Source organism: Heloderma suspectum, chromosome 5 (genome assembly GCF_057233095.1).
Source record: "Heloderma suspectum isolate Gila_16-S chromosome 5, 16-S_ref, whole genome shotgun sequence".
In the NCBI taxonomy this organism is placed as follows: domain Eukaryota; kingdom Metazoa; phylum Chordata; class Lepidosauria; order Squamata; family Helodermatidae; genus Heloderma; species Heloderma suspectum.
Genome location: NC_139462.1, coordinates 67460041 through 67479737, shown reverse-complemented (window position 1 = coordinate 67479737; position 19697 = coordinate 67460041). Strand labels below are relative to the sequence as shown.

The following is a 19697-nucleotide window of genomic DNA, read 5'->3' as shown; positions in this document are numbered from 1 at the left end:
GGGCATATTCCTATAAGCACATTGATGGCTTCTGTGATCATCCAGAGGCAAACATTACCAGAGCAATACAACAGACCACCATGGACTGCCAACCATGTGTCTCCTGTGATTAACAAAGAAGTGACACTCCTGCAGTGCAAGAAGTCTAATTGACAAAGCAGTAACATTGACAAGAGGTGGTGTGCGTTTTCTCCCCATGGTTTCTCTACAAGTGATTAATTCCAAACATTGCACAACACTTTTCTTGGGATATGGTGAGGTCACCCACCACATCTGCCTTGCATGTTTGCTGGCATTGTGCAAACAGACTTCCAGCAAACAAACTTCAGAACTTGTGCAATAGATGCTGGGTCACCAAACTCAGGCAGTGCGTTTTGACTCTGCAAACAGAAGGGAGACTAATAATTAATTTGGCAGGGGCGGTGGAGGGAGACAAGATACCACTTAAATTCAATGCAAAATACCTAAGTGAAAGGCATCCCTTAGTGTCACCAAAGGTGTGGATCTTTCTGAAGATGTTTCAGACAAGAGTCTTCTGCGCACTGCTGTACTTCAGCATCACCTGGGTATGAATTAATATATTTGGTTCTCCTGTTTCTTTCCCAGTTATATTGAGTTTTGTTCCTTCCATTGCATATCTCCATAGGACTATATTTCAGCCAAAGCAATAGATGTCAGCTAAAATCAACCTAATACTACCAGTAATATGATAGTGAGCTATGGGCTTTCCCAGTGTTTCAAAGGCTTGAATTGGGGAGGGGGGATTCTTGGGGGCAGCAAGAAACATATTCAAGCTTGCAGGATGCCATCTGTATTGACTTCTGTTTGCATATATGCAAAAAGACCAGTGCCACACCCAGCTGGTACTCATGCACAGCTGGTTGCATGCAAAGTGGCCCCTGATGAGGACGTGCTTCTCCTTCTGCCTCAAAAGCCCCCCTCTAGCCAATTCCACAGGACCCAGATGAGAATCATGATGCAGATGCACATTCAGTGGTGCCCCTGCATTTTCATCTGCAGATGTACAGAACACGAATCATTTGAAAAATCTGTACCACTGAGGGTTTTTTTAAATCAAACTCAGCTTTATTTATTATTTATTTATTATTATTTATTTATTAAATTTATTAATTGCCCATCTGGCTGGTCACCCAGCTTACAATTATGTTGCAATAAAACTGATGGTGCAATCCTATACACAACTATTCAGAAGTAAGCCCCACTGAGCTCAAAGAGACTTACTCCCAGGTAAGTGTGTATAGCAGGGGTTCTCAAACTTAATACTTCCAAGGCCTGCTTGAGAAAGCTGAAAATGATTGAGGCCCACCAGTTACAAAATGGTGACAGTGCAGACAGAGTTCAGCATAATCATCTGACAATTGCTGAAGTTGTTTTACATTGATATCTAATCCTCTTTAAAATTGCTAAATTCTTTGCCACAGCTATTTCCGTATAGCAGGAAATTCAGTAATTCAGCTTTCCTCAAATTAAATACTGTCCTTGGCTCCAGAGGTATCATTACTCAGCCTCCCATTTCAGGAAGAATTTATTCAGAGGCTCCAAGTCTAAGGGTGCAGTCCTATGGGGATAGTTAGCTACCTCCGAACTCAAAGGTGACTGACTATCCAATACAGGGTGGGTGGAGCACGGAGGGGAATTTCTCCTCTGCACTGTGTCCTCCCTGCATTTGAGGCCCTGCATTCTGAGCGAAGAGCAGGCAACAAACCATGCCGCCTACGAGGCAGTGGGGGAGGGCAGGGAGACAGTTTTCTGGGAACTGACCTCAGAGCTCTGGCTCTGAGGTTGATTCCCAGCAAATGGAAAAATCCTATGGCCATCTAGCCACTGTCTAGCAGCCATAGGGTTGCACCCTAAGTCTCTAACATGGTGCCAATGTGCATCAATTTGTGGATGGACACCTCTCTTGGCACCTTTCCTCTCCGGATTTTAGTTTTTTTCTTAAGTTTATTTTAAATTGTTGTGTGTTTTTTTAATGGGGAGATTGACATGTTGCCAAGCAAAGTGATTCTCTTTATTTCAGTTCAAAATCTTTAATTGGGTTCAAGTGAGTGGTTATGTACTCTGGAGCTCAAAACCAAGCCCAGAGCTCCACCTTTTCTAGTAGTCTGCCTTCTGGGAAAGGATGTTTTATGACTGACCATGGCAGCCATTTTATGAGAATGCCCATAACACTCTTTCAAAATTCCACATGGGCCTACTGACCCAAAAGTGTTAGGGGCCCCTGCTCTATGTAGACAAAAATGTTTATTTTATATTGCTTTTCTCCTCCCCCCACATACTTCTCAGTCTTCTTACCCATGTCCTGTCATTTCTTCTCTCCTTCTTTCACACTTAACTTGTACCCTACCCCCAACTGCCAGTTTCTTTCACCCTCCCTCCTGCTGCTTTTACATTCACTTCCTCCTGTAACAGCTTCTCTCTCTCTCTCTCTCTCTGTTATTGTCCTCCTCTTTATTTCCAATTTGATGATGATGATGATGATAAAAATATTCAGCTTGCACTCTAACCAATTCACACTGCATCACCTGTCTATGCAGGGTGCATGATGTAGCCATGGCACAGGGTGTTCAAGCAAAGAGACAGTGGGCAGTCTGCAGCACTAAGACCCACCTGAAGGTTGGCTGAGAGCCACTGGTGGGTGAGTCCCGACCCACAGCTTGAGAAACACTGGTATAGGATTGCAACCTCAATTAATTACATTACAATGTAACAACTCCACAAATAGAAACACTAGGATTAATGTTTTGAACGAAACAGAGATGCTAGCAACATATTAAAAAAACGTTTCAATGCTTTTTCCTACGGAACACATTCACACAGATGATGAACTTCTCCCTAGCTTGTAATCTGAGAAGCTGAGTCAGTAGAACATGTACAGCATATATCTTGATACAGAGAGATCATCAGAGTTCTTCCACATTTGTTCTTTCAGCCTAGCTGTAATGATTAAAGAGGCAATCCTACACATATAGCATTGCAGTGGGGTCCCAGTTAAAAAATAATTAAACAAACCTTAAGATGCTGTGTATCGAGAGAGGTATCTGAGGGCACATTTGTGCCTATGGCCATGACATTGCAGAACCTGGAACAAGACCTTTCATATATCTCAAGAGTAACAGTAGTTACTTAGTTAAATTTCTTTACAGAACAAAGCTATGCATGTCTACTTTAATTCAAGTGGATTTTGTGCTACACCACCCTAAAATCCCACATTTAAAACGGGGCTTTCTGTTTCCGTTTTAAATGCAGAATCGCAATGGCCACCCTTTACATGCTTCCTTTTCCCCCTCCCCTTTCCCCCTCCTTCTCCCCCTTATCTTCATCTTCCATATGTTTCATTGGTCTAGGTTCTCTTCTTGTGGCTTTTCCTTTTTCACAGAGGGAACTCAAGCGGAACACAAGCAGGGGTAATTTGGTACCTCATTATCTCCAATCTATTTTAAAATGGAATAAAGGTCATTTAGTGCAGGAGACACCCTGGAGGTTCACAACATCATCTAAAGGGCCCGCAAACTTCCGTGAGTGAGCACTCTCAACAGCAGGATAAAAGCTCTGTGTGAAGAAGCCCTGTGTTTTCTATAATGGCTAAAGTTGAGGAAGAGCTTTAAGTTAGTACATCCTATTTTCAAAGTTAAACGTTCCATAAGGAAAACTAAAATGGTGTAAGTGTTTAATGTGCATGTCCCCCCACCTAATTTTGACATTTTATTAAATGTGCTACTTTGGCACTAAGAACACAATGGGTTCGATCCAGATCTACTTAGTGACATTTAGGTCCCACTGAAATCTGTGTGATTTAAGTTAGTCATGACTAATTTTCTCCACCCCTTTTAACTTTGACTCTTTCCACTAGTGAAAGGCAGCCCCCAAGAGCCTCTCTGAAGTGGAATTCAGCCCTCTGGCTGAAACTGGTTCAACAGCCCTGCAGTGGACCAGAAAAGCTCCTGTGGCTTGCTAGTGATGCCATCTGCCAAGCACTACCATATCAATAGAAAATTGTGGTTGTGACATAATAGACATGGATGACACGGATGAAATAGAGCCACATGTTCATAATTCAGAAATTGTCACAAAGGGTTGCCTCAAATGTATAGTTTAACTGGGCATTAAAAGTTAAAAACTATGCATAGTTTACTAATTTATAAATACCCTGTACATTTATAATTGACAGAAAGCTGGTGATCAAGTCAGTTCAGGCTGCAATTCTGTGCACACTTGCCTGAGAGTAAAACCACTGAACTCAGATGAACTTGTTTCCGCATGCATAGATTCATGGGAATTATAGATTAGTTATCAGATATTTGCTGGTCATGGATCTTTGTTATCAGATAAATACCTTATAGCTATTTGGCACTGGATGATATTATATATATGAAAATCCTTTAATATATGGGTCTGCTAAGCTTCTTAAATCCCACCAACTTCACTGGGATTTTGGCCACATATCTTTAAAAAACAAACACCACTGAATTGTAGAGAAGGGCAGGAAGGAAAAGGGACGTCATTTATTATAGGCGTAATAATTAATAGATGTGTATAATTATAGATTTGTATTGACCCTGCTTCCCCTCTGCAGGCTAACTGTGCTCATTGCTCTAAATAATCTGCAGTAGCCAGATAGAGGACTAGATTGTATGGCTTGGTGTTCAATTGCTTATATTTGTGTAGTTTAGACTCAATAGGTTGGACCCAGATTTAGTCATACTTAGAATAGACCCATTGAAATCAATGGAATTTAAATTAATAATGACTAATTTTACTGATTTCAAGAGGTCTTCTCTAAGTATAATTATGTCTGGATCCAACCCAATGGCATTACTCTAGATAAAACCTTTTTAAACAATGAAGAGTGAGAGTGGAGAGAGGCTCTGTGTTTGCCATTAGGGCTTGTCTCTCCGAGTTTGATGCAGATGAGGTATTGTATTGTGAGCTCTCTTACCACAAACTGTTTAGTGAATTGTTTAGTGTGAGTATAATGTTCATATCATTAGTACTGGACATTGTTAACTGATCTATTGGTATGTCTTGTGCTTATTTAAATTATGATAAGGTTTAAATGAAATGTAATTGAGTTAATATTGTGTTATAATAATGGCTTGGCTTGGGTTTTGAGGAGTATTTGGGTTGGGAGGGGGTTGTGATCCAGTTTGAGCACAATGTATTGTGGAAAATGCAGAATACAAATAAATTTACTGTGACTAGAGTTGCTATAATCTTGTTTATATGTAGGACCAGTGGGTGTCAAGGAAGGTTTAGAGGATGCATCTGTCAGGAAGCTAGACAAGAACTTAGTTTCTCTCCACCCAGAACAGCAACAGAACACTCCGGACCCCACCCAGATATAAGTAAGCCCAGTGACACCTAGTGAATAAAACCTGTCTAATTATGCTATTCACACAATATTCCTGTACTTCAGCTCTCAACAGGTTTGTTCTCAAAGTCAAAGAGCAGGTAGATCTACCAAGCTTTTAACAGAACAGCAAACTTTATTCCAGCTACAGTACAGCCTGGAACAGCCTTCTCCAACCTGGTGCCCTCCAGATGTATTGGACTACAACTCCCATCACTCCCAGCCAGCATGGCTAACAGAGAGAATCAGAGGGGGACACTCCCAGAGAGTTTCAGAAGTGACAAGAAATGGTCTTCCTAAGGATAGACTCACGCATATCAGAGTTGCTATAAAAATAGAATAATTCTATTATTGCTAGGATGTGAAACTAAACCAGGTGGTCCAAGTACCATTCATCATAAGCACCCTCACCACTGAGGGAGAGCAATGTAGAACCTAAAGCAAGTATACCTGAATCTGGCCCATAACATGTTACTGTTACCCAACCTCCATTCACTGTATAAAACTGGCTTTTCCAACCTGGTACCCTCCAGATGTTTTGTACTACAATTCCCAGCATCCCTGATTATTGGCCACAAGCCTGGGACTGATGGGAACTGTTGTCCAAAACATCTAGGGGGCACCAGGTTAGGGGAGGCTTCTATAAAATCATGAGGGCTGATTAAGTGTTATAACAGATATTTCTGTACTTTTGTCTTGTTTTTTTCAGAGCATGAAATGTCCCTTAAGATGCAGGCTACAAGAGCTGATACATGAACTGGATCTGGAGTTTAATGACAGGATGGACACAATTAAGAAACTAATCTCAGAAAATCAGAAAAGCTACAAGTCATCAAATAGTTTGAAACCAGAAATCATTACCTTTATGGAAAGAAATTCAATCAGTGAGAAAAGTGAGTTCATCCCTGCTGGTGGTGAAACTATGGGGGGATATACATGGGGGTTTTGCTCTGGTTCTACTCTGCCCCCAAGAGAATCGTGGCAGATGACACATGCCCCTCTCCATAGCGCACCTTTTCTTGCCCTAAATCCATTTTTTCACACTCATTTTGTGACAGATTTTCCCGTCACAGTTGCTTCAGTGGAGTTTGGACGTCCGTTTAACCTCAGCTGGCTTCAGCATGGGCTGAGGAAAGTGGCACTTATTTGCAGAAGGGAAAGTTGCACGGGGTGGAGGCATGAGGAGGGCAGAGGGCTAAACATGTCTACCCAGAAGTAACTCATTGCCTTAAATTGCAATTTGCCAGTACAGGAGCAGAAGACTCGGGAGAATTCCTTTGCTTGTTTGAGAGCAGGAGCGGGGAGGGTGAGGGGAGCCAGGCATGTTGCTTTCAAGCTGCTCTGTTGCGAATGTGCTCATAACCTTAATGATTCTAAAAAGGGACCACCTGGAGGAGAGGCACTGACTAAACGTGTCTTCTCAGAAGTAACTCTCCAAATTGCACTTCACTGACTGCGGGGGTGGGGAGGGGGCAGGAGCAAGCTTCCGTGCATTTGCTGCCCCGCACCTATGGAGTTGAGGATGTCCACTTCTACTTGCAAGGCTCCGCCCACACAACCTTGAGCGAACGTGGTTTCTGGTGCCGTTTGCCCTGAGAAAACAGGGTTTTCTCCAGTGAATACACTGCTTTACTGTGTGTGCTGTGCAAGAAGAGACTTTGATTTCTTGAAAATCCAGTTTTAAATGGAATCACCTCATAAACCATCTCTGTGTAGATGTGTGGCCTAAGTAATTTTAAACCCTGGACTGAATGGGCCCTCCCTTTGGACAGCCATGTGTATTATTTCAATCGTGGAGCACACAATTAACATTTCTCTTCTCTTCCCAGATACACACACACATTTACACACACACACACACACACACACACACCGTTATTCAATGCTTTACAACTACTCCTACATTCTAGGTATGTTAGAGCAGCAGCAGAAGAAAAGATGCTCTGGCAGTTTCACATTTTAAACTCACTTAAATCATAGCATAATCATGACTACAGGAATAAAATGGAGTTTGCTACTGCTGCCCTGATGCTAAACACATTTATTTGGGAAGAAGCACTGTTTTGTTATAGATAACATATTTTAGGATAACATATTTTAAAAGCCAGTGTGGTATAGTGGTTACAGTATCAGACTGTGAGTACGGAGATCCGGGTTCTAGTCCCCATGGAAGCTCACTGGGTGACTTTGGGCCAGTCACAGACTCTCAGCCCAACCTACCTCACAGGGTTGTTGTTGTGAGGATAACATGGAGAGGAGGGGGATTATGTACACTGCTTTAGGTTCCTTAAGGAGGAAAAAAGGCGGGATAGAAATGTAATTGATAAATAATAAGTAATAAATTAAAAGTAAAAAGAATGAATGAGCATTTGTAACCATGTACATTTTTGGTTGGTGGCCCCCTGTCTATAACATCTTAAAAAAAAAAAAAAAGACCAAAAGATTCTGCGGTGATCAGCATCACTCCTAGTGGGACCTGGCTCAAGTGCTGACGGGTTATTTTGGGCCCTGCTGAGGTGCAGGGCACTGGATCTGGCCACATGTTCCCATCCTAGCAGCATCACTGATCCCTACAATCATGTTGTCCTCTTGACCAATCAAAAAGAATTATTTACTGTCCCCTTAATATGTAAGATCAATTGGGCTTAAATGTGGCCAGCCTGATACTTCAGTGTTACAACAATTATCCCAGGGCTGTAACAAGTATCTTGATGGGATTGTTCGGAATTGCTACCTCCTGTTAAAAGGCAGTTATCAGAGAAAAACCAAAGGCAGAACAGAATGAGTGCACTCAGAATGAGTGCAAGTCCCACATGCACACAAAGGCTAAAAAAAGTAGACTACACCCTTCTTTAGTGAAAAAAAGGGTTAAATGGTTTGGTCAGTTTCTTGCATAAAAATGCAGGTACAGCAAATAGCTTCACACAAAGTTTGTTGAGTCCATTTCTTTGTGTTCTATAACACTAAGTTTTTGTGAAACTCCCAGAGAGCTTCGGCTAGGCCCTGAAAGCTTCAGGGTCCAAGCCACCAATCTGCATCAAACGTGCATATGTTGATTTATATATGTAGAAAGAATGACTAGGATTTACTTAACTTTCAAAGGAGGCAAATTAACTTCTCATCCATATAATCTCAAATAAAATAAATTCTTCTAATTTGCACCCAGCTCTAGAACATCCTAAACCAACGGGGGGGGGGGGAATTCTAAGCTTAATTTCCATTCCGGAGAAGATTTTTTTCTGGTGGGGTAGGGTGGGGTTGAAGCATGTGGGAGGGGAGAGTTAAATCTTCCCTCCCCTGTGATATCCCTTGAAAATAATCTCCGTGCATGGCAATTATGCTAAGCAAAAAAAAAACTTCCATTGGCATCAATGGACACTCAGGGCTCTGGGGAATAGCTCCAGGCCTGCAAGAAATAGAGCTGGAGCATGGGTCCCATGGGCCCAGGTCTAGCAACACCACTGCCCAGCAGTCCCATACCACAACCCATGCAGGCATATTTTTATGTCTGAGTCTTACTTCTATATAGAATGCAGTTCCAAGAACACCAGCATGACTTTTGACGTAAACAAAATACAGATGTAGCTCAATATCTTTTGTTATGTATAATTAACATTGCCCTATGCAAAGCATTTTGGTAATAATCTTTAAATCACTTACTCAGGAGCAGTTAAAGCAAAATCTAGAATAAGAGCAAATCCTATCAGGATTTCCGTTATTCTCCAAACTTGGAAACTGATGGGAATCCTTTGCAGAGTGGGAGCAGTGAAGAGGCCATCTTTGCCTCTGCACTCCCCCCGCTCTGCGTGTTCACCCATTTAGCTAGGGGTCTGCTGAGGGGGAGGGATGGAGGCTGGGGAAAACTGGGGATAGCTCCCCAGTCCCCTCCCGCCTCCCCAGTCCCCTCCCCGCCCACAGAACCACCCCCTTTCCCTTCCCTCGGAGGTTGCTTTTGCGACCTCGTGAGGCACCCGGTGCAGTTCTCTCCATGAGGGGGAGGGGAGCTCAGATTCCTGGGTCCGAGGTCAGAGCGCTGTCTCCGACCTCAGATCCAGGAATCTGAAGTATGCTTTGGCCTGCCAGACTCTGTCTAGGGTCCATACGATTGCTCTCTAAGTGGTTTGATGAGTATAGCTGCTGTGGGTTAGTGGATAGAATGTGTCGCAAGGAGACCAAGGAGACCTGGATTCAGATCCCTGCTCAAAATAAATATCCCCACAAGATGTGAAATTAAATGGGAAGGGAACACACCATGCATGTTGCCCTGAGCACCTTGGGCAAAGGGCACAATAAAAACGCAATAAATAACTATTCTGGAAGGGTTCTTCCAGTCTGGCTTACTTGAAATGTGAGTAAAATGGACTGCAGTTAAACTACTGGCCATTTCTCTTATGTCTTTCTTATAGATTGCCAAGACATTGCTAATAAAGGTGCCAGGCAGAGCGGGCTCTACTTCATTAAACCTCAGAAAGCCAAGGAGCAGTTCCTGGTCTATTGTGAAATTGATACATCAGGAAACGGTTGGATAGTTATCCAGAGGGTATGTGGCCTGTCAGTGGAACGCATGGAATTTAATGCATAATGTGTAACAGTAGATCAGTTATAGAAAAGAAAAGCTAATCCTGTTAATCGCCCATCCCTTCCCCTCTTCTCCCCAATTTATTATCAGAGGCTTGATCATAGAATCATAGAATAGAAACATAGAATAGTAAGTTGGAAGGGGCCTACAAGGCCATCGAGTCCAACTTCCTGCTCAATGCAGGAAGTTAAGATTTTAACAAAAACTGGATCCAGTACAAGGAAGGATTTGGACACCTGTCACTGAATGACCAGACAGAATTCTGGTTGGGCAATGAAAAGGTTCATTTAATAAGCACTCAAACGGCTATTCCATATGCCTTGCGGACAGAGCTGGAGGACTGGAGTGGCCAAAAAAGGTATCCCATGAATACCACTTCTTCGGTAGTATAGCTCAGAGTTCATGACTATTATGGTGCTGTTGGGGAACCTTTGTTCATTAGCTACACGTAACTTTCCGGCACTTCAATAACTCCATACTGTGCATATGCACCAGGGTGGCCGTGTGCCCCACTTTACAGAGGACAGTCCTCTATTCAAAGGGCTGTCCAGTACAAGTCCAGTTTAAAGATTAAGAAGCATAGGAAGAGAAAGCAGGGTCCTGGAAGTTGTCCATCAACGGATAGCATTATGGGGAGATGTATTGCATTCCAATTTAAATTATAGTAATTCTAAATTTGCATCTATACATATTAATTAGCACATGCAAGTTTTATGTAAATGTGTATCCCCCTTTGCCTTCTTTTTTGGTGATGGGTTTCCTCTTTTTTGGCTATGTGACTGGCCACCCCACAACAGGGACACAGTGGGGATTTGCTTTTACCAAGCTCCACATTCCCTTTCCAAGATCACTCTAAGATTGTGTAACTGTTGGCAACATGGCTGCACATGGCATTTGAAGGTTAAGAGGAAGTAGTGGCCACAGCTTCAGAAACAACACATCCACAGCCTCCCAGCATAAGGGTTTTCCAGGGAGTAAAGGGTGGGTGAGGGGGTCTGTTCAGAGGCTGGGAGGAGAAGGAGAAGCCAGGTTTGTTTGGGCAGGGGAGAAATGGTGGTAACAGACGTTGAAAAGACAAGGGGGGGTGCTTTGTGGGGGAAGAAAGAAGAGACAGATGAAGGAGCTGTGGATGAGTGTATGTCTGTTGGGATTGAGTCTCGCAGCAGCAAGGCTGGGTGCTTTGTGGCTTTGTTTGTCACATGGTGGAATTGCTACAAGCCTTTAGACTTAGGAACTCTTCTGACCATCTGTAGTGAGTTGGTTAGTAAAAACAACAACTGTGGACTTCACAGAGCTCCTAAATGCATAGAGACCTGTGTAGTTTAACACAGTCAGTAGATTTTAGCAGGCTTTAGCTAACAAAGTAGGCCGCCTGATCGGGGGCGGCGGCTTCTAGAGTAAGCCTCTCACATACTTTTCATTCATATCAAGCAAGTGCAGTTTTGTATGTCAGCAACTGTGCATATGCCTGGCTACCTCACTTTTTTCTCATAGAGAATAGTGTCTTATCTCACCCATGGGCTGGGAGGATTTCACTCCTAAGTAGGAGTGCTAGAGGCTCTCTCTTATTACTCCCAGGCTGGGATACTTCAAGGACTTTCGAGGGGTAGGCAGGTCTGGCCCCCTGCTTCTGGGAGAAGAGTGTGTTTCTGTGTGTTTCTCACTGTCAGCTCCTAAGCCGAGGGAGAAAGCTATAAAAGCAAGTGGGCTAGATTTGATCTTCAGTCTCGTTTCAAGGGGCAGTGTGCACGTGACCAACTTGGAGAATTTCTGTGGCTCAAGGGACAACTTCTGTCTATTGTGGGGGCCCTGATAGAAATGAGAGCTTGATTAGCTGGAAAGAGGTGTGAACTTTCTTTCTAAAAATATATTCTGCATTCATTTTCTATCAATAAACTGGTATGGTAGCGGGTGGCTACCAGAGAGAGGGCCTTTTCTGCTGTGGCACCCTGGCTGTGGAATGAGGTCCCTAGGTTCAGGACCAGGTGAAGTCCTTTGTATTTTCGCAGCATTTAGCACTCTAGTCTTTTAGCTCTGCTGTTTTAAATCTGTATTTTAAATCTCTGCATTGCTACTAGGTTTTATTCTGCTTGTACTTTTACATTGTAATTTTAAGCTTTCATATTTTATATATTTTATTAGAAAACTTCAGCTATTGGGCAGTATACAAATAAATAAACTGTCATCTTTTGCCCAGGTGGCTTGTTTCATCTTGGAAACCAAAAGAATCTGATTGATGACTGGGATCTGACAGAATCAGGACCCCAAAGCAATTCACCATCCAAAGTTTATACTGTACAGTTACCAAACCCTAGGATTTGACCCAGACAATTTGACCAGGGCTATGCACAGACACCCCCACCCCCGATTCACTTCAGATTCTTTGACTTGCATTGGAAAACAGAAGTGACCATTACTTTTTTCAGTTTTTATGATAAATATATGGAATTTGGAGACCTGGCAGCCTCCATGGAGGTGATCTTACCTGCCAAATTTCAGACAGTTTGGCCCAGTAGTTTTTGTGCTAGGCTCAGGTAGAATTTGTTTTTTTCAACAAAAGCTCTCAAAGCAAAGAGCTCTAACTTTTCACTCTTTCCACAGAAGTGCATGAAATTTGCGCACCTGGCAGCCCCAATGCAGGTTACTGAACCTGCCAAATGTCAGACAGTTTGGCCCAGTAGTTTTTGTGCTAGGCACAGGTAAAATGTGCTGTTCTCAGAAACTCAGACCAAAGGTAATAAATTAAAGGGATAATCAGATAAATTAGATTTAAGAAATGATTAGGAGGAGGTCACTATTCCTAATCTCTGGTGTAGGTTTTTTTGAAGTGCAAAATAAGCCCTCTCCCCTAGTACTTTCCTATTCAGCTTCACACTGGAAGACCTCAGGCTCTCTTTTGCTGAATGGAATACACATGACCAGGGAAAAACAGGTCTGCCCTGACTGGGCGCAAGCCAGCCTGGCTACTGGTGTTGCTGGTCCCAACAGCACTGTGCCCACCTCTGCCCCTTCCAAGACCCCTTAGATGCCTCATATTGGGCTTGCTTTGCACTACAGTAAACAAACAAATGGTGTATGTAGTGTTTTGCCCAGTATATTGTCTGGACTCGTGTGTAGTGCTTTGCGCACACAGACACACAGCACACACACACAGACACGAACAAAAGAAAAAAGAAAGAAAAACTACCTACAAGCTAAGTGGGGGGGGGGGGCACACTTTAAAGCCTAACAGCAAAGAAAAGGTGGGGGGGTGTATTTTTGTATATATTTTTTAGAAAGATAAGAGTTGAAATGGGAAGGGAAGGAATACAGGAACTGAGAAGGGCAGGGAGGGGAGAAGCCAAAGAATAAGGCAAGGAAACTAAAGTACTTTTTAATTTTTTTGTTTTTTAAATAACGAATCTAGTAGAAAATAAAGGGAAGACTAATAGGAATAGTTTAATTGAGAAGGGTTGGGCGAGAAGGAAGAATGACAAGTGAAGCTACAGGAGAATACACACACCACACAGATCTGGCTAGCCAACTCTCTCTCTAACCCAGTGGTCTCCAAGCTTTTTTGATCGCATACCCCTATCAGTGAAAATTTTTTGAGAATGCAACCTCAATATATGTATATCTATTTATAAATTATATACATGTACTACTGCACTAATGTATTATGTACATTATAAAATATACACAAAAAAATTAAACAGGATGAAATAAAGATGAAATAAACCATTTTTAAAACAATTTTTTAAATTTTATTTATTAATGGTACAAAACCCTTTTTGCTCTCACTAAAAAAATTATTATTAATATACTCTGTAAATCCACTTAACTATGCACATGTCATTGCTATACGCTGATGATCAAGCGAGGGCACCACTGTCAGCTGGCAAGGAGGGGAAAGGTCTCCTTGCAAGGAGGGGAAAGGTGTACTTGGCCGGGCTCCTGCCTGCACCAGGGCCAGGAGTCCTGGTCACCAGCCCCGCACCCTGCACAGAGTCCCCACTCCCTGGCCGACTGGTGGCTTGGCCTGGGCTGTTAACCCTTCCCACTCTCCTTTGGCAAGATGGAAGCTGTGAGGAAAGTGCCTGTTTCCTTCTTGGCTTCATTCTGCGAAGGGAGAGTGGGAAGGGTTAATCTCCTTCCTGCTTCGCTGAGTGGGAAGGGTTAATCTCCTTCCTGCTTCGCTGAGTGGGAAGGGTTAATCTCCTTCCTGCTTCGCTGAGTGGGAAGGGTTAATCTCCTTCCTGCTTCGCTGAGTGGGAAGGGTTAATCTCCTTCCTGCTTCGCTGAGTGGGAAGGGTTAATCTCCTTCCTGCTTCGCTGAGTGGGAAGGGTTAATCTCCTTCCTGCTTCGCTGAGTGGGAAGGGTTAATCTCCTTCCTGCTTCGCTGAGTGGGAAGGGTTAATCTCCTTCCTGCTTCGCTGAGTGGGAAGGGTTAATCTCCTTCCTGCTTCGCTGAGTGGGAAGGGTTAATCTCCTTCCTGCTTCGCTGAGTGGGAAGGGTTAATCTCCTTCCTGCTTCGCTGAGTGGGAAGGGTTAATCTCCTTCCTGCTTTCCTTCAGCCACCGCCACCACTACCGCCACCCTTCCTGCACACAATGGCAGCTTGTAAGAGCAGCGGGAGGCAGCTTGCGCACCCCACTGGGTCGTCTTGTGCACCCCCCGCGCGCACCCCACCTTGGAGATCACTGATCTAGAGGGTGGGCAGGCGGGCTCTCTGAAGGGCCATTTTGGCTGGAAAAGAGAGCTGACCAGGCCCAAATGCCAGTCTCTGTGGGGCTCCTTCCTCAGAGATAGGCATTATGGAAAGGGTGTCCTAGATTTCCTGTAGGGAGAGCCACCCTCTGGATCACCCTGAGAGTGAGCCAAGGGCGGCTGGCAGCAGAGGAAGGGGTAAGAGGTGACGCGCAGGGAGTTAGGGGGCTGTGCACAATTGCTAGCGGGGTGATAGGTAACGCAGTGGCGGCGGCAATGGCAGTGTTTTTGCTCTCCTGCCTCAGGCAGTGGGAGAGCTTGTGCCAGTCCTAGCTTCTTGGGTCCTCTTGCCATCTCTGGACACCCTGGCCCTTAGCATCCCAAATCCTAGGACCTTTCCCCAGTTCTTGGCCTGGCTCACAAAGCTATTCCTGTTCTTTAGGTCTGTGTGAAGGTCTTTTTCTACAATACTGTCTTTACTTTCCCTCACACAAACTGGATTGCAGATATTCGGACAGCTTGGAATGTTCATGAAAACACTTAGCTCAGCCAGTTGGTTTCAGAAGCTTCACCACTACAAGAAAAATACAAAGGACTGAGCCCAGACTAAGGGTGGAATCCAGCTAAAGTCTACTCTAAGTAGGACTTTGGATTCTACCCTAAGGATATAATCCTACACACACTTACCTGGGAGTAAGTCCCACTGAACTCAGTGGGACTTACCTCTGAATATACATGCATAGGGTTGCACTGTAAATTAGTCATGCTTTAGCCCCGTTGAAATCAAGCAGCCTTATTCTCTGAAGCCAATGAAACATCCCATTACTAACTGTCACAAATGAAAAGCCACTGATATGCCCCAGTACTCTTTTCTTTGACTGTGTTAAGTTGGAAAGAATAAAAACAATAATATTTTTTGACTGAAATACAGTATATCATGTAATACAGAAGTAGAGAAAAAAACTTGGCATACCACGATATGACCCAGGGCTATTTTGCAACTGCTCGTTCAAACAAGCAGTACTTTATTTCAGCAGTAACTGCAGTAGCAGAAATTTCTGTACTGTCTCCCCTGCCTATGTAGTGTGGTGCAGATGGGTAGTATGCAATGGTGTCCCAGCACTAGTGCTAATGACATTGTGCTCATGCGAACCAGTGTGTGCACAATGTAACTAGTCCTTGGTTGTGTCACGGGAAAAAGCAGCAATTTGCAACTAAAATTCAGCAGCAAATTGCTGCTTTTCCCCATGGCACTGTTGCATAGGCATTGGTTTAGCACTAGCATTTAGTGCAAGTATTAGTACTAGCACTTTGATACTGTTGACTTACTTGCTGAAAGAAATAAACTGATTTTGTTACTGATGTTATGGATGGAGTAAACTACAGCTGTTTGAAAGGGTAGGCGCAAAAAAAAAAAAAAAAGTCCAGTCACTATCCTTGAAATACTGGTTTTCTGTAATATAGTTGACCATGTCTGGGTAATGAACAAAGCCATTCACTTCCAAAATTTGGTGTTTTAAACTTGTTTCTTTCCACAGCCATGCAGATTATGCCTACTTCAAACTGGGAATTGAAGGGGATAAGTACCGCCTGATCTGTGCCTTCTTTGCCAATGGTGAAGCTGGGGATGTCGTTGATGGTTTTGACTTTGGAGATGATCCAAGCGACAAATACTTTACCTCCCACAATGGCATGCAGTTCAGCACACGACAATGGCAATGACAAATTTGCAGGTAGCTGCGCCAAAGATGATGGATCTGGATGGTGGATGAACAGATGTCATGCTGCTCACCTCAGTGGCAAATACTACCAAGGTAAACATATGGGGGAGGGGAGCTTGGTGTGCTCAAGGCTGGTTCCAGATGATGCTTTTACTGCACAATCACCCGGCCTCACTCACTAAGAATTTTTCTACATGAGGAGTTTATTGTGCTATCATCATTCCCTACTCACAGTTGTTCACAGGTTATTACACTCCAATTTCTCTTCTGTTTTTACAGAGCACTCTCAGCAATTTTTTTCAGAGTGGGGAAAATGCAGTATTATTTCTGAAAGAGAAAGAAAACACTTTCCCCATTTGAGTATTTGCACTATTTTCCTATACCACAGTGCCTCCTAGAGGCTACGTAACAGAAAAGCAGAAAAGAAAATGCTCCTCATGTAGTGCTTGGATCTCAGTTCTGTGATGAAATCAAAAGTAGATACAGCAGATTAACAACCTTGTGTAGAAACCCCCCGAAGTTCTACAGAGGGTCCAGACAACATCATCGTACACCTGTAACCTTCTGCAGTTTTCCCACCACTTCTTCCCTCTTTTTTCTTTCCACAAAAAGCCCATTAAGGAAGAAGAGACAGAACAGGTGCACGATGTCTTCCAGTGTGCTAGGAGCCATTCATCTGGAAACACCCTAAGTCCTAAGTCTGCACCCAAAGTCTGCTCCGAGTCCTCCCCCCACCCCTGTTTTGAAGTCAGATAAGTTAGTCCCTAGCCATTAGTGTAAGCAGCAGAGCCTCCTCAGCTGTAAGACCCCCTCAGAGAGGCGTGACTTATTCCATCTCTGCTTTTAAGTAAAGGTTATAGGCAATCACCCACCCACTTTCCTCAGATTGACTTGGAATAAGCAGAGCTACGTATTTCTCAGCAAAATAGGGAAACAGCTCTGCTTATTCTAAGCTAATCCAAGTTAAAACAGATCCATGCAGGAGTGTGAGGGGGTCTGATTTCCCACCCATAAACTATTTTGAGCCTTCAAACTGCCTCCCACCTTCCTTCCATAAGCATTAAAATATAGAATTAAACATCCAGGACAGGGTCCAACAAAAGTTGGACATTGCACATTGAATATAGTGAGGCTTACCTCTGAGTAGCCATTCATGGGAGCGCAACTGCTAAGCACTTTTCAGTCCTACTGATTTCAGGGGGAGAGACATGCTTAATCAATGCAAGTTAAAAATGCTGAACGTTGGCTTCATCGTGCCCTCAGTCTCTTCACTAGTCAAGGTCAAGGATTAAAGCATCTGCTGTGCTGTGAGATTGGATAGCTAAATATATGTATTTTCCTGTGGTTTAAAGCTTCCATTAATATCTTTGATGAACCTAGAAATAGTACGGCTACAAATTAAAATCTAGAAATAGTAAAACCAGTCATTTGCTGGGTAATTGAAGTTTTATATATCACATATTTACTGTGTGTGGAAACAAACCATTCTTGTCCTTCTTGTAGTTCCCTGGTTGAATGCTGGTTGGCCACTGTGTGAGCAGAATGCTGGACTGGATGGATCATGGTCTGATCTAGCATGGCTCTTATGTTCCTATTAGGCAGTAAGCTGTATTGAACTCAGCAGCACCTCTAAATAAACATGCTTAAACATAGGCTTCAGAAATGTTGAAGGAAATGCTGGTGGCAGGAAGGATACGAATGTTAAATACAGTGTATTACACCCCACAGATTTCGGTCTTAAGAATCATTTGACAACCCACTTACATATTATGGTGCTTGCATTTTAGGTGGTGCTTACACTGAGAAAAATGGATTAGACAATGGTATTTTTTGGGTAACCTGGCATTCTCGGTGGTATTCCATGAAGAAAACAGCAATGAAAATCACTAGACTTTCAATAGTCACAAGACAGCAAACCTGAGGAGTGAAAGAGGTTGGACTAGGAGGCCACTGAGACATTTAGAATGATAACAAAAACAACTGAAAAATTAGTTAAAAGCAACTATGTACCTAAAACCTATTTTTGAACTAACATAAATTTTCAAAATATTTTCAAATGTAGGCCATATACAACACATTCCAGTAACCCGACTAAATGAAAACCCATTGGTTTCAGTGGGTCTACTGTAAGTATGGCTATGTCCATGCCGGCCATATGGAACCTTCATGTTCACAGGAACTGTAACTTTGAATCCCAGTTGTGCGGGGACAAACAAAATGGAGAGGGAAGTTACCTTGTTTGGATTTCCCAAAACGTTGGATAGATGGATATTTGGTTTCATCCAGCAAGACTCTAAAATTTTTATGTTAATACAATCCTATTAACATACTTAATTCAGCCTTTTCTTGGGAGAAAAATTACAGCTGTTCCTTTTCTCTTTTACTGTAGGTTGGAGATGATTAAAAGAGTATTTTTTGACAAAGGTTTAACCAGACAAGCCACAAAACCTTTATAAAATGGTACTACTTTTATAAATGGAACTCACATAAAAGTCTATAAATTTGGATCTGGCACTAAAATCAAATCATTAAATGTCCCTTTTGTTTTCTCCAGCAATAGGATAAAACAGCCATAACCCACATTCTGCATGCATTGCATAAACCTGGGTACACACAATTGCACAATTTTGCCCCAAGTCATGGAACAGTAAAATGCTCACCAGCGCAGTCCACCTGTTAAAAGGCTGAATCTTGAAGTTCTTGACTGTGTCTGTATGCAACGATGATATGGCAATTTCCATGCATGAGTTCTGCACAGGCAAAAATTGTTCTAGAGTAGAGCCATTATTTTGCAATATGTCTTCTCAACTTACATTTAAATAAATATGAACAAATAAAATATGTCATTAATTGCTTCTTAGCTGCCACCCCCCCGAAAAAGATGAAAAAAATTCTGCAAAGATTCACAATTTCTTGAAAAGATTAATTTATAAATCTGTATATGTACTGTTGTTTTATACATCAAAGTCTAATGCTGTTGAATTAAAAAAACAATGACACACAAAAAACCGCAATTCCATTACATATATTTGACAGATGTTGAATGTTCTTTTATTTAAATTTGGTGCTGGGCAGCTACATTTTAAAAATACAAATTGATTTGTGAATAAAGTCACCAAATGACCATAAACTCTTTTTACTGATTTCCTTATTGCTATAAAAATGTTTATGTGGGAAATGACACTCCATTTATATTGAAAGCCCAAATATTTTCCCCTCATTATTTACTCTTCTTTCAGAAATATTTCCACTGTCTTTTTAATGAAACAGGGACATTACTATGTGACCCAAGTTTTAGTTTTTTTTTTTTTTTTTAAGTAATAAAATATAGTTGTACC

The 19697-nt window shown here is 42.5% G+C and overlaps 1 protein-coding gene across 4 annotated transcripts; it reads left to right on the top strand.

The window, feature by feature from the left end:
- Positions 1-468: 468 nt before the first annotated feature.
- LOC146343977 (fibrinogen-like protein 1) lies at positions 469-19697 on the top strand. 4 transcript variants are annotated; one of them, XM_084856313.1, is made up of 6 exons: positions 471-566; positions 5251-5366; positions 6081-6264; positions 9778-9911; positions 16177-16452; positions 18147-19697. In XM_084856313.1, the coding sequence occupies exons 3-5, from the start codon at positions 6084-6086 to the stop codon at positions 16210-16212; spliced, it is 351 nt and encodes a 116-aa protein (XP_084712439.1). In that variant the 5' UTR covers positions 471-566; positions 5251-5366; positions 6081-6083; the 3' UTR covers positions 16213-16452; positions 18147-19697. The 4 variants fall into 4 exon arrangements, 3 of the variants coding, with proteins under 3 accessions (XP_084712436.1, XP_084712438.1, XP_084712439.1); XM_084856310.1 differs by lacking the exon at positions 5251-5366 and having other exon boundaries at positions 469-566; XM_084856312.1 differs by lacking the exons at positions 5251-5366; positions 16177-16452; positions 18147-19697 and adding an exon at positions 12148-13109 and having other exon boundaries at positions 469-566.

Bases quoted from the DNA above. Each gene is read 5' to 3' on its own strand.
- LOC146343977 (XM_084856310.1), top strand. From the start codon at position 516: ATGTTTCAGACAAGAGTCTTCTGCGCACTGCTGTACTTCAGCATCACC. The intron at 567-6,080 runs GTATGAATTAAT...TGTTTTTTTCAG, and splicing joins TGTACTTCAGCATCACCTGG to AGCATGAAATGTCCCTTAAG. The intron at 6,265-9,777 runs GTGAGTTCATCC...TCTTTCTTATAG, and splicing joins AAATTCAATCAGTGAGAAAA to ATTGCCAAGACATTGCTAAT.